The sequence below is a fragment of the Arabidopsis lyrata genome (assembly GCF_000004255.2).
Source record: "Arabidopsis lyrata subsp. lyrata unplaced genomic scaffold ARALYscaffold_1, whole genome shotgun sequence".
NCBI lineage: Eukaryota > Viridiplantae > Streptophyta > Magnoliopsida > Brassicales > Brassicaceae > Arabidopsis > Arabidopsis lyrata.
In genome coordinates this window covers 8,507,792-8,522,490 of record NW_003302555.1, presented here as the reverse complement: position 1 = coordinate 8,522,490, position 14,699 = coordinate 8,507,792, and the positions used below count along the sequence as shown (strand labels likewise).

Sequence of the window (14,699 nt, the reverse complement as noted above, 5' to 3'; positions counted from 1 at the left end):
ATCTTATTCAAAATCATTTCACTGAACCGGACCGAAATTTGGTGGTTTAAAGAACAAACCGGTTTAATAAGAAACTTTTGTGCAAATTGAATTGTTGTGAAGGAGAAAGCTCACTATCACACTCAGTGACTCTACAAACAATACCAAGGACAAGAAGAAGCAAATGATCTTATTCAAAATATCAAAGCCATACAAAAGGAAATTCTCAGTTACAAACAAAATAAACCAAAAAAAAAAAAACTCTTCTTCAAAGCCGCTTGAAATCTTTGTTGAATTGCCAGATATTCCGCCATTGCTGCTTTCTTCTTTGGTCAAGCTTCAAGACACAATAATACAGAGGAAATAAAGACAAGCTGCTAGATGCAATATGAGCTTCCTAACTAAATTAATGTAAAGAGTTATACTAGATGCTAATGGGTGTGGTCAATATACATCAGGCGATTGATCCTAAATACAAATAGGTTACATGCAGATTTCAATAACCTAAATTATCTACTAAAATATAATCTATATGGCTCCAGAAGATGGAGACTTCAACTTGGGAAGTCTAAAAGTTGATGTGAACAGCTTTGGGACTTCTGAAACTGAGACCGGTGTCATGTTCACTCTTTTCCTCTTTGACCTTTTGCTTACCTGATCAAAAGATTCAAAACTCAATCAAGATGTTTCTGCTGTTAGATGATCGAAATTAATTGAATACCTTCTGTTCTATCTACTCCTAAGAATTTAAGAACACACACACCACAAGCATATTCAAATTTAAAGTATAACTACCTTTTCGTTTGTTGTTGATGCAGCAACCTTCTCTTTCTTAGTAGATATATGAGATCCCACCGTATTTCCATTGCTACGCGTTTCAAGTTTGGTGCATCGAGTTAAAACCGGTGTAAGCCCACGAGACTTCTTTGCAGACTCTAGATCCCGTGTGAGTTTTGAGATTTCCTCATCTTTCTTAGTAGAATTCACCTCCATTTCAGCCATCTTAGCCTTTAACCTTGAGATAGTCTCATCCTTCTCTTGATTAGATGACTGAAGCTGCTCTTGATAAGATATAAGACTTGAAATTTTCGTATTCGCTTGAGCGATCTCATCATCTTTCCTCTTTAACGTATCAGTGAATCCACTCTCGATACATTTGAACTGATTCCACGCAAACCCGTTTTCTCGTAAAAGATCAGATACCTCACATTTCTTTTCAGAAGCAAGCTTCTCATACTCAAGTTTCAGTTTTCTGATTTTTGCTTCCAATGACTTAATAGCCGAAGCTTCTGAGTTGCCACTTTCATTCTCCATCTGCACATTTTATATAAAAACAACAAGCATTGTCTGAGATCCTAAAACAAACAAAACCAACAAAACCCAACAAGAGCTTACAAAATTTAAACTTTCACTTACATTTGTATTCAGAGTGAGGAAATCAAACCAAGCCTTGAAGTCACTTAACTCGTCCACCGCATGTTCTGCAATTTCAAAATTGGTTTCATGAAACAAAGAATGAAACTTTATATCTCGTAGAAAACGAAAGGAGCAAACTTTATTATAATCTTTACCAAATAAGCCACCCACCTAATTTCAAATTGCAAAGAGAATGATCTTTCTCCTTTAAGCCACACAAGAGATTGCATTTGGAGGTCTCAAGCAACTGAATCATCTTAGTCGTTTCAATTTCTTTCATCATCTGAATAACAAAAAAAACAAAATCATGGAATTAAAGACATTGAAACTTCAAAATTGTTGAGCAGAAAGCGAAACCCTAAAAATCCTAACTTTATCCGAAACAAGGAATCAAAAAGGGGGTTTTTACCAGAGAGAGTTGATCCTCGTAATTTCGAACATCAGAGAGCCAATTTTCGTGCTTAGTCTTGATCTCACTTTCAAGAATCTTCCTGTCTTTGAGAAGCGACTCGAGCTGATCCTGTTTCGTCTGTAGAATCTTGACCAAACTCTTGAAAATTGTTTGCCAGTTTTCTCGTTCCGAAGAATCTCCAGACACCAATTTCACACCCATCTCGCAAAACCCAAATTCGAAATACCAATCGAAGAAGCACACTTCACAGAAGATGTTGGTAAGAAAAATTGTAGAGAGAGAGAGAGAGAGAGAGAGAGAGAGAGAGATTTTCTAGAGAGATATAAGACCGTTAGAAGTTGCAAGACCAAAGAAAAAAAAAAAGAAATTCGGTGCATTTAAAGTTTTAAAGCCACACGCGCTCTTCATTGGGCCGTTAATGGGCTCGTTCTTCTCCACACGATCGATCACACGTACCAATTGATTAAACCGGAGCATGGATTTGTGAATTCGTCTTTAAAACCAAACCGGTATAGTGTAATAAATACGATAGATAGATGAATCAGACAAGAGACGTCGCAAAGTCAAGACCTTTGCAAAAACAAGAAACTATCAGTCTCTCACCTAACAGCTTCCACGTGTCCTCCTCGCGAAAGTAATGGCATTGTTTGGTTGCGTTAAGAATTCTACAGATTCAATACGAAGAGGACGTTGTGTGATTATCATGCATTAATCACACATTGATCTGAGAGAGAGACAGAGAGAAAGAGAGATCTTGTATTATTTGGCGAATTTGTGGAGGAGAAATCGAACGATGAAGGCGGAGAAGAGTCCGATTCAGTCCGTGATGGCGTGGATTCGCCGGCAACCGCCAAAGGTAAAGGCTTTTCTTGGTGTGGTAACGGCAATGACTTTGCTTGTTTTCCTCAGGGTGATTGTTCATGAACACGACAATCTTTTCATTGCTTCTGAGGCTGTTCATGCCGTTGGTATCGCTGTTCTTATCTACAAGCTCACAAAGGAGAAGACTTGCGCTGGTATAACGGGTTTTAGGAATGCTTCATTAGATTTGATTCTGAAATTGTGTGAATTTGGGCTAATTTGTTATGATCGAATTTGTTTCATTGATTTTGACATATTGAAATTTGATGATTGTTACAGGGATATCTCTCAAGACACAGGAGCTAACGGCTTTGTTTCTGGCTGTGAGATTGTATTGTAGCTTTGTAATGGAGTTTGATCTTCATACATTACTTGATTCAGCTACTTTGGTGACCACTCTTTGGGTCATTTATATGATCCGTTTCAAGCTTAGACCCACTTATATGGAAGACAAAGACAATTTTGCTATCTATTTCGTCGTAAGTTTACCAAACTCTTTGTTGATAGACAATGTTAAATGTGTTTTTAACTCTTGTATATTGATTGTTGTTGAGAGCTTTATTCTGACTTGCTTCAGGTAATCCCATGTGCTGTTCTGTCTTTCTTCATTCATCCATCAACACGACACCACATCATAAACAGGATTTCTTGGGCATTCTGTGTTTATCTTGAAGCTGTTTCAGTTCTTCCTCAATTAAGAGTCATGCAGAACACTAAGGTACTAGATACTCTGTTGCGCTTTTGAGCCTTGAACTTTTTCCTACCACAGGGCTGAGTCTGAATCTTTCTCGAATGTTATGTAATTTTTCTCAGATCGTGGAACCATTCACAGCTCATTACGTATTTGCTTTGGGAATCGCTAGGTTCTTGAGTTGTGCACACTGGATCCTTCAGGTTCTCGAGTTTTTATTCTTGTTAGACTACAAATAATAAGCTCTTGTTATCTCTTTATCGTACTGTTTCTAAAAATGATTTAAACGCGTGTAGGTGTTGGATACGCGAGGGCGGTTACTGACTGCATTAGGTTCTGGACTGTGGCCTGTGATGGTCCTCATCTCTGAAATCGTCCAAACCTTCATCCTCGCAGATTTCTGCTATTACTATGTTCAGAGGTAAAAAAAAACACATTTGGTCCACCCATTATCTAATCGTGATATTGTTGAAATGTTTTGAATGCCTAAAGATTTAGAAATTGTTCTGTTTTTGGGAACAGTTTAATGGGTGGACAGCTCGTTCTTCGTCTCCCGTCTGGTGTGGTGTAAGAAGCTTTGTGAAAATGGAATGCTTGAGCTTGTGGAGGTTTAATGATTAGAGATTTTGAGATACTCGTATAATTTTTTGATAGCAAAGAAGCATTATTTAGAATTAGCTTTCCAAAATAATTGTTCAATCGGATTTCGTTGTGATGACGTTTTGACTCGACGATCATATGATTTCATACCCAACGCTTACGGATACAACTTTTGGTCTCTTGGAATGAAAGTGGAAAGAACAAAATACAACCTGCTGTCTTTGAAATTGGTTGGAAACGGATCCACAAAAACAGGTCGCCATGTTCTCTAACATTCATGGAAGACAACAAGAAGTGTGAGGTCCGTTTTGGGGTTATTGAACTCGAAATTAACTTTCAGGGAAACATGCAGAGACTGTGAATACGGATAGATAAGAGTTTGAGCTTAAGAGAAGAAAATTTGAGTTATTTAGAAGAAGAAAAAAAAAAAAAAAAAGACATGATCATTTTTTTGTTTTTTTGAAGTTTGACTAAACGTAAAAACCGTCATGATCATGAACAATCCGGTCTTCACTTTCTTGTTGAGACTTATTGAAAAAGTCTATACAATCTGAGATAGCTTCACTGTAGTGAGAGTGTGAGGAGTAGTACGAATTACTGCACGATATCTTTGGCGTCTCTAGCCTCTCACAACCATTGCCGGAGTCAGCTGTTTTGTGAGGACGCACGGTGGCGGAGGAGGAAGGAAAGGTGAAGATGATCCTCATGAAAATCTTGCGGAATTTGGAGAAGAGCTTCATGGATGAAGATAAACCTATGAAGGTCTTGTTATTGTGATTATGATGATGGTCCAAGTAACGATGATGATTTAATGGTTCGTTTATATGAATAGTGAAGGAGTGTGTGTTAGGATGAGCTCTCTGAAATGGTTTTTGCATAGTTTGGTGTGTATTATAAAGTCTCTTATAGCCTGGCTTGCATGTGTTTTGTTATATAGACTTATTTTATACACATTGTAAGGGGTTGTTAGGAGCATTTCATAATCTATATTTTCTTTATATAATATTGATTTTTTGTTTGAATAAAGGGTTTTAAAAATTAAAATATTAAAACTTAGAAGGATTAAGTGAAAAAGTGAGTTGAGAGATTAAGTGTATATGATGTTGCATGTGAACAAATCATTTGTATGGGCTTCCTTTGTCTTCGGCAAAGTGAACCTCTTTGTGTAAACTAAATATCGGTATAGATAAATATATATGTATGGATTAATCAGCTAACATCTTCAGGATGTATTAGTCAATTTTACTATGATTAGAAGACCAACCAAGAAAGTCTTGGACAGAAGTGTATTAAGAAAATACATACTATATACTAACTTCCAGAAATTCAGTGAATTCAAAATTTTCAGGTCTTGTAATATGCTTTTTTTTTCCCGCTGAAACCAAATTGAATATTGTTTCCAAATGTATAGTTAAGGGTTTTCGATCTCTATATATACATGAAATATATATATACAGTACTATTTTTTAAAAACCAAATTCAGTGATTTAAAATTTCAGGTCTTGTAATATCAGTATGTGTGTTTTTTTCTTTTTCTTTTTTTGCACTGAAAACCAAAATGAATATTGTTAAATGTTCATGGTAGTTTTCGCTCGAGTCTGTAGTTTGAGCTTGAGGCGGATACTTTCTTCCAAAGAAACACCAGTGATTCAGTTCAATCAGCTAAACTATTTGCGTTTTGTTCATATTAATTATTATTACAATAATATATTATATGGTTAAGTCGTAAATTTGTAAAGATCCAAGAGAAGGGAAAACAAGTTTGACTAGTATTTAATCTTTTTTTTTATTAAGAAACTAAACATTAAATCACTTTTTACTAATTTGTACAAAAATTAGAAGTAGCTTATGTTATCCCATGGATAATGTTGAATTTAATTTCCAGAGACCGATCTTTCGTTGACAGTGACGAAACATGATGCCGAGAATTGATCAACGGTTAATCATTAGGTGATTATATATGTAATTAAGGCAAAACTAAAAGCTGAAGTACTAGTAAGTAATAATCATGGTGTTGAAAGTAAGTTGTGGTCCTGCTAGATACATTGTATACTTGGGTTTGACCTAGCTAGTTAGTTAGTGGCGAAGATTTAGGACCATTCCGTAACTTTAACTTAAAAAAAAATTGATAATTGCCAAGAGAACAAAACAAGAGTTTGATTTTAAATTTGAGTATGTTTTTTTAAAAGAAGAGGAGAAGCTTTTGGTGAAATGATTAGAGGATGAGGGATTCTAATTAATTACTATAACTTATACTTGTTGGTACAATTAACTTAAGACAGTTATGATTATGTCTTCTACTTTAAGATTAAACAACACCTGATAATCATAACTAAGTTCAATTACTGTACTCATCATTTCTCTCAGTTTATTAAGACTAATTCTGTTTAATTATGTCGAATATTTAAATAAGACTGGTTCAATTGGTTTCATGTTTTTAGTGTATAGAAAAGTGCATTCATGATTCATCTATTAATAACTGGTTGTGATTTACAGACCCTCTGAGTCGGTTGATCTCCTCATATAGTATAAATGAAACCCAAAATATATCTAATGGTCTATAAATTTATAACAAATTTGAGGTTGCTGTCTAATTAAGTCCGGATGGTGACACTAAACTACATTTTATTTTTATTTTGAAAGAAAATCCTATCATTTTATTTCATCAAGGATGAGCTAGGGGAGGCCTAAGGGAACAGGAATTATTTAGTTGAATACTGGACTTGATTGATTGTTGGATAATATTTTTGCAGTAATTAATTTTTATATTGGTTCCCATTGTTTTTTACGTGAGAAACGATTATATTGTACGATTTCAAAATGGTTCATTTTCATATATATAATCTGTGAGAAAGATAGCTGGGGAGGTACATTTAACTATTTGTTGAGGATGGATAAGAACAATTATTATGGATTGTTTACCATTCAAACACACACCATCGAATATTTATTTTCTTTGAATTATTTTAAGCTGGTCATTTTATATAATTATTGCACATTCTTATCTGAATTTTTTTGCCATGTTTTTCAGACTATACTTTAGCGTCAATTTGTCATAAGATTTTACTTTTAACATTATTTGCAAGCGATCTCACCTACTTGACTAACCTTCATATTGCTTATGGTATTGATATATATATATATATATATATATATATATATATATATATATATATACACATCCAAGGAGAAACCCTAATTGTTCCTAGACAAAACAAAATTCACTTTGAAATCCACTGCAGAAGTTGAAGAAAAATATATATATACTTCAAAATGTCATAACAATGACGACGATGATGATGATGGTCTAGTTATCTTGCTTGTTTATTTATTTAGACACAGTTAACATGAACGATGATCAAGCATAGTAATTACCACCACCATTTTTCACTAAACATATTTTTTAGGTGAAAAGAGAAAGAAAGAATTAAAAACTATTAATTGTTGGTGGAGTCGGAGGAGATGCCGAGAACTCCAGCCCACACTTGCTTCCTCACCTTTGATCTCCTCGGCTGATTCCCAAAGGAGCCACCGCTTCCACCGCCACTTCCACCACTTCCTCCGTTACTACCGCTGCCGCCGCCGCTTCCACCGACAGTCGTTGTTGAAGATTGGCCGCTAGGGTCGCTCATGTTTTCTTGTGCTCGTGGTTGCTAAGAGTGAAGAGTGCTCATACAAAAAAAGGAGAAACTAAAAGGGGATAATTATAGTCGATCTCGAGAGAGACACGAGAAGGAATCTTTTTTGTACATCCACTCTCATTTTCAATAGTTTTCTAATTATAAAGTAATAAGTTTTGTGCATTGGCAGGGTAAATTACTAAATTGTAAACGACCAATGAAAGATGTAAAAACTATTATAGTATACAATAATTGGTACTATAATAAGTTTTGGTATAATCTTATTGTCGAGATGGGATCTAACGGTGGATATGATCAGAAAAGCCATGTGTTACTTACTAGTCACTACGATTATATGAAGATATCTTTTGCAACAACATTATTTATTTATTATGCAGCCGCCACACAATAAACCTATACCACTCACTGACTCACACCACCATTATTGAGGCCTTCACTCGTCAGCATGACGCATGCATTTTGACGTCATTAGCAGCTACTACTCTTTCTTTATCCCTTAAAAAGAAAAAAGAAATGTAGTAATTTGTCAAATACCGACATTAATTTCTTAAAAAGATAATAATTAAATAAGTATCAAAATGGCGAAATCATAAACAAAAATTTGGTCAAAATTCAAACATGATTGGACAAAATATCTATAGACAAAACGGATGTCGAATTTCAACGATATTTGTGAAACATCAAGTTGAAGTCAATATATGAATAGCTGAAACTAAATAATAGTGGGATATATTAATGTATAACAAATAGTAAATTTATGTACAGAGTTTTCTGTTAAAATTATGACTGAAATGGATTAAAAATCCTCAATTTCAAATATTAAGGACGCGTGTTAATTTCAGAAAAGTCGATTAAAAGGCATTTTCATCGCAATTACGTAAAATTTGATCATTCACTTATTTACAATTTTAGTCATGTTGACATTTTATAAATATTTTAGTTTTTTATGTAGTTAACTTAATTACTGAAAATTTATTCCTCATAATAATTCTTTTTTAGGCGTGTTTGTGAGTTGATGAGGTTATTATTATAAGGGCTAGCAATGAACAACCAAGAGCATAAGCCCAAATGTATGCACTGGCCCAACAAACGTCATAACAAAAGTTATATATCACTTAATTGGACATAAAATCAACAAATCCGCTGTAGCACTCCGGTTAATTTCAAAAAGAATGAAATCCGGGTTCAAACCCCGGCAGCGGAATACTTTTTTTTTTTACATCTGACAAAAATCGATTGTTTGTCTAAGTTTGACATTGCAAAACATAGGAGAAAGGCAGAGTTTTGATCCTTGTATAGATCTTTTTTTTTGGTGGTTTACTCAGCTAAGGACAGATCATGATCCAATATTAGCCTGAGGTCTGAAGAATTTACATCGGACTAAAAACAACAAATAGCACCGTTTAATAAAATCGATTATTCCTGATTTAAAGAGAAACCAATAAAAAAGGGGTAGAGTTCTGAAATTATGTGTTTCCCTTAATCATTCTCTCAGCGCGGTGCTCCCGCAGAACGAGCTTTTCTCAGACTCCCACGAGTGACCCTTAGTGTTTCCTCCATTAAAGTCTCTTTCGAAGATGTCGCTCGCTGAATCTCAGACGCTGCTGGTGGTAACGCTGCAACAGTCTGTGACGCTTGCTCTGCCTCTGTTGGTAATGGATGTGCTGGATCAGCGTTTGGTTTCATGGCTGTTGAGGGTGATGGTGGTGGTGGTGGTACTGGTGGAGATAGAGTAGTGAGTCTGGTTTGTGACACGCTTGCTTTTGCTTCTTTTGTCTCTGTTTGTAGTTGTTGTTGCTTACGTGGGGATGAAAGAGGCTTTGGTGACATAGGTTCTTTGGTTACAAGCTGTGGTTTCTTCGATTGCATACGCGCTTGAGGATTAGAAGAAGCTGCTTGGCTCGTCGCCTTAAGATCCGGTTGTTTCTGTTCCTCCTCTTCTGGTGCGGCCTGCTTCTTTACCTAATGAAAATTACAAGCAAGAAAAATCCTTCAATATTATCACTATTATACAAGGAGAAACATGTTAAATGATCCCCTAGCGAGCATGGAAGAAGTTGAAAAGCAAAGGATCCATGATTAGCTGTTGTTGGTATTTGTTAGGTGCATAAAATTACCTTCGGCTGAGGTTTTGGTGTTGACTGGAGAGCTACAAAATGCAGGATCTCTGCGATTCTTGTTTGTCCATAGCTCACTGCTTTTCTGCAGTATACCACTGCCATATCTCCAGCTTTGGTCCTTAGCTCAATCAAGTTGCGGTCGATTTCATTTTCATGCTTTGCAACATATGGTCTAAAAAAAGAATCGTACACATATGTAGTTCCCTGTGGAAAGAAAGGAAAATGTAGTGAGATAGAACTCCATTGGATCACATATACAGATACTAACTAACTCTCTTTTAGCTACCACTAGAGTTTACTTACTCTGGTCTTGGGGAACCAAAGATATATGAAAAATGCCAGTTTTGCCTCACAGTATAGTGGAACCCTTCATGAAAACAGGACAGAAACAAAGTAAGTCTACATATATCTCAATTCATTTGAAAGTATATTCCTATATCAATAACACCAACCATGAAGCAAAAGCATCGCCAACTCTTTCGAAAATCGTCAAAGCAGCCACCAAAATCCTGCAACAAGTTTCAAAGAGGAAGCTAAACTTTACAAAAGAAAACTCAACGCAGAAGTTTCAAGATAAGAAATAGATGAGAAAGCCAAACATCACAAACCAGTATTGGCACCAGAATCGAAGCTGTTGCATCTCAGGCTTATTCTTTTCAACAGCTTTGTAGCATTCATAAGCAGGATACGCATATCCAAATACCATTCTGCCAACAAATGATAAGTCAAAAACAAATTAGTAAAATTCTTTGATCAAGTAATACTTTAGAACCTCAAAATGAAGAGATCAGAGCCATACACAAGTCCTCTTGTTAGAAACGATCCAATCATTTTGTACACCTGATAAAGAGCAACAACAAGAATGTGTTAAATCCCTCAAATAAATGTGAAGAAGAGAACAACAAAGATGCGAGTAAACAATTTCAACTAACAAGAAACAATAAGCAGAATCAATCAATGAACGAAACCCTACTAAGTAGTTTCTCCACTTAATGCTCATATAGCTGGATCATCTAATGCTCTCAACCAACTTAAACATACTACTGAAGAAATCTACTTATCCTTGCTTCTACTGGTAAAATGAGATTAGTGTCGGCGACGAGAAGATGACTAGAGCAAATTCAAATGTGGTAACAATAACAAAGGATTCAAGTGAACATAATTTGGCTTCGATTCATATGAATAATCTCAGAGTCCTCGACCTTCGAATTCGAATTTGAAATCGAAGTTAACGAATCTAGAGACGATACACAAATTTGAAATCGGATTATACAACAACCGACGAAAAAACTAGAACTCACAATAGTGCATTTGATATAGAAATTCAAACAAGTGAGATTGATACAGAGCTCATATCAATCGCTATTGAAGACGAAACTGTGGAATCGATTTCTAGACTACTTTAACGAAATGAACAATACCTTTCTGAGTAGAAGAAGCTTTCGGAAAGTGATGAGAATGCAATCGAATCGGAATACTTCAAAATAGACTTGGAGAGAAACGATTTTGAAACGACGGCGGAGGGACAGATTGATCGGCGTAATGTGGCCGGAGACCGTTACGCAGACGGCGGCGAGAGCGAGAGAGCGGGGAAAGAGACAAACGTAAATGAGGGAAAAAAAAAAAAGCAAAGCGAAAAAGTAAAATTAATAATAAAATTGAAATTTGTTGTGGCCTTTACTGGAAAAAACCAGCGGTTGTTTCACAAGTCACTGTTTTTGGTTTCGTTATGAGTCCTTTTCAAATATTTACTTTCTTTCAAGGGGTTAAATAATCCTCTGTGTTATGATCTAGCCTACACTACGATTTCTAGAGGTTGATCTTCTTGAGATTTGAAATGGACGGCTAAGATCACTGGGATTTTGGACACAAAGAATGAATCTACTGTATTCACTTTGTAGCTTATTTATACTACTCTTGAATCCAACTTATGATCCAAGCTTTTCTTGTGAAATATGTGGTGGAATTTTTTGTATTTTTATTATTTTGATCATCTTTTCTATCCATTGGTATTGATTTTCTTATTTTGATTGGTATTTACAGCATTTTTCCCTAAACTGTAATTAATAAGAATGGCTATTTTGTTCATATAATTATGACAAAAATGGTAGCTATTCTTTTGTATTCACTTTGTAGCTTATCCCATTTACTCTTGAATCCAACTTATGACCCAAGCTTTTCTTGTGAATTATGCCAGGGAAATATGTGGTGGAATTTTTCTACTTTTACTAATTTGATCATCTTTCTATTCATTGGTATTGATTTTCTTAATTTGATTAGTAATTACATCATTTTCCTCTAAAATCTAATTAATAAGAATGGCTATTTTTGTTCATAAAATTATAACAAAAATGGTAGCTTTTCTTTTGTTGAATTCTCTGGTAAATTTTAATTATTTTAACTAATTTCTTCCTTTGTCTCCATTGGATTCTTTTTAAAAAGATACCTCATTTTACAAAAGTAAGGCTATATTTTACCAGTAATCATATATTTAAATATTGAAATTACGGCTCTATTTGTTCATAAGGTTTTCAACAAATAATTGAAAATTGGATGTACAAAAAACATTGTTAATTTCTTATGAAAAAATTGCAAAAGGCTAAAGAATTACTTTATATGAAAATAAGACTTTGGTTTCATGTGCTATAAAGTTAACTAATTATGCATCATGATGATAAAAACCTATTAATTATATGAATAGAAAGAAACATATTATGGGCATACTTATGTCCTTTCTAATTATGAAGCAGTGAATTGCTTTCACGCCCACAGCAAATCCCACAACCATATGGGCATACTTATCTCTGATTTCGGTTAAACAAAAGAGCATCAAACTACTCGGTTAAACCAATCACACCAATAGAGTTTTTATAACATTTTCATGGTTAGATAATAAAGCCAAACCGGAAAAAGATTAGTCGACAAAAAGAGGATATGAGGGGTATTCGGTATTGTTTTGAATTATTAAAGCAAAGAAAAGTAACACAGAACAGAAACACTAACGTCTATATTGGTGATCGGTAGATATTCACAACAACCTCACAATGACCCACTCAATGTAAAAATATGGGGCCAAAGTTTGAATGGCTTTGAAGAATTAATTGTCAGATGTTGTTTATATATTTTTTTTAAAACCAATTCTACTAAATAGAATATACTATCCGTTTTTTTGTATAAATTATTTTATTAAAAAATGTAAACGCAAACATGATTTCCATTTACATTCCGTATTAAGGAATTATGGGCTGGGAAGAAGATTAGGAGTATATGGGCTTCGTACAGGCCTGAACTAAAATTAAGGCCCAAGCGTTTGTTCTTATATATATTCACGCCAAAACCCTTCTTCATACGACCTAAAACCCTAAAAACTGAAAAATATCTTGTAAGGGTCGGAAACCTAGCAGTCGATCTTCTCAATGGATGAATCCGCAGTCAAAGTAATCTTCTTCTCCTTACGGTTTTTTTTGAATTCACTCTTTAACCTATGTTGATTACAGTAGCTTTAGCAGGATTTTCTTTGAGGGATATGACACTTCGCTTCATGAGTATGATCTCAAGCTCGCGTTGACAAAACATTTCGCTTCTTGTGGAGAGATCTTACATATTTTTGTTTGAAGAGACTTTGAAAAGGGTATTCTCAAGAGTTTTTTTGCTTCTTCCTCCAATTTTCCCAGCTCAAAGTTAAGTTCAGTGCTTTTTTTGTTGTTTTCTTTTGGTTTCACAGATGCCTTCATTCATATTGGGTTGGAACTTAGTGGAAGTGATTCGGGAGGATGGAATGTATTAGCTAAGGCTTCACCGTATGATGGACAATTCGTTGATCCTCGATGGGCAACTGTGGAATCCTTAGACTTCAGTCTTCCGGAACACAAGTAAGTTGATTTTTTTCGGAGACTTGTAGAGTATGTTATAAGTTATTGAACACAAACAATTATTGAAGAGACCAAATTTATTATAGGAGTAAACCATAAAATTTTAGAGGTTGTAATTCTAATATTCTTTTATGAACCAATAAGAATTATTATAGACGATGATATTTTGCTAACAAGATAAAAAGCTTTGCACTATCATCAAACATGTAGTAAGTAGGGTGAAGATTATAACAGCTTGATACCAAAAACAGATTATATACAGCTAAACATATATTCAAAATAAACAAAATGACTTACAGGAAATCCATTTGTCACAAACTCCTTTATCTTTTCCTTGCAGTTTGAGACGAAATATAAAGTTAACATATCAATGTTGATAAATAGTCAATACAAAAGTTGTATTATAGGATATTCTGGAAAAGTTATCCTAAACGAGCATAAAATTTGTATTGACATTTTATTGATATTGATATAGTTACTTATTTTTCTCCAGAAACTTTAAGGATAAGTTAAAGGAGTTTGTAACCAATGAGTTTAAGTCCAATATGTTATCTCTTCATGTAAGTCTTTTTGTTTACTTTGAATAGTATGTTTAGCTGTATATAATCTTATGGGAGAAGCCACAATAGAGAAGGCACTGGAACTTAGTGGATGTGACGTGGGAGGATTGAATATTGTGGTTGTTAATGTTATGCTGCCGCCAGGCTCAACAATAAGATATAGCTCATCACCATGTACGTAAATTTGCTCTTGATTCTTGGTTCTTTAACAAATTAAAACCTCTCACTAATTTTCGTGGTTTATTTTAGCTAGCTCTTTCCTTACCTGAGAAGTATAAGATGACTACGGATTAGAAAGCTTTCGAAGAAGAGTATAAAGTTCTCTCTTAGGAGAAGACGAAACTCTTCGGTGTTTAACTTGTGATACTATGCAACTTCTTTAAAAAAAATATATATATTACTTCGGTTTTTCTTTCGTTCTTGTCTACATGTTAAAAATAAGCTCAATCATCAACATCTGTACATGTTCATTATTATCCAAGAGTATGAGCCGCATACGATTCGCATCAACAAATTAAAGTAAGCTCAATAATCACCATGTGATAAA

At 34.6% G+C, this 14,699-nt stretch overlaps 4 protein-coding genes across 4 annotated transcripts; 1 reads left to right on the top strand and 3 right to left on the bottom strand.

Moving 5' to 3' along the window:
* Nucleotides 1-148: 148 nt before the first annotated feature.
* On the bottom strand, nt 149-2,155 carry LOC9329144. Its single transcript, XM_021010822.1, has 5 exons — nt 1,805-2,155; nt 1,567-1,678; nt 1,396-1,460; nt 775-1,293; nt 149-633 (listed from the first exon to the last, which is right to left on the bottom strand). The coding sequence occupies exons 1-5, from the start codon at nt 2,006-2,008 to the stop codon at nt 508-510; spliced, it is 1,026 nt and encodes a 341-aa protein (XP_020866481.1). The 5' UTR covers nt 2,009-2,155; the 3' UTR covers nt 149-507.
* Nucleotides 2,156-2,358: 203 nt separating this feature from the next.
* On the top strand, nt 2,359-4,128 carry LOC9326424 (putative ER lumen protein-retaining receptor C28H8.4). The gene is made up of 6 exons (XM_021010823.1): nt 2,359-2,823; nt 2,948-3,147; nt 3,246-3,386; nt 3,482-3,562; nt 3,656-3,780; nt 3,882-4,128. Exons 1-6 carry the CDS (start codon nt 2,601-2,603, stop codon nt 3,928-3,930), a joined length of 819 nt encoding a protein of 272 aa, XP_020866482.1. The 5' UTR covers nt 2,359-2,600; the 3' UTR covers nt 3,931-4,128.
* A 3,128-nt stretch (nt 4,129-7,256) lies between these two features.
* On the bottom strand, nt 7,257-7,730 carry LOC9326422 (serine/arginine-rich splicing factor 1). Its single transcript, XM_021014771.1, has one exon. It carries the CDS (start codon nt 7,589-7,591, stop codon nt 7,397-7,399), a length of 195 nt encoding a protein of 64 aa, XP_020870430.1. The 5' UTR covers nt 7,592-7,730; the 3' UTR covers nt 7,257-7,396.
* A 1,138-nt stretch (nt 7,731-8,868) lies between these two features.
* On the bottom strand, nt 8,869-11,454 carry LOC9329143 (HVA22-like protein h). The gene is made up of 7 exons (XM_002890313.2): nt 11,142-11,454; nt 10,520-10,560; nt 10,329-10,427; nt 10,173-10,229; nt 10,024-10,087; nt 9,718-9,924; nt 8,869-9,562 (listed from the first exon to the last, which is right to left on the bottom strand). The coding sequence occupies exons 2-7, from the start codon at nt 10,549-10,551 to the stop codon at nt 9,092-9,094; spliced, it is 930 nt and encodes a 309-aa protein (XP_002890359.1). The 5' UTR covers nt 10,552-10,560; nt 11,142-11,454; the 3' UTR covers nt 8,869-9,091.
* Between the last annotated feature and the right edge of the window lie 3,245 nt (nt 11,455-14,699).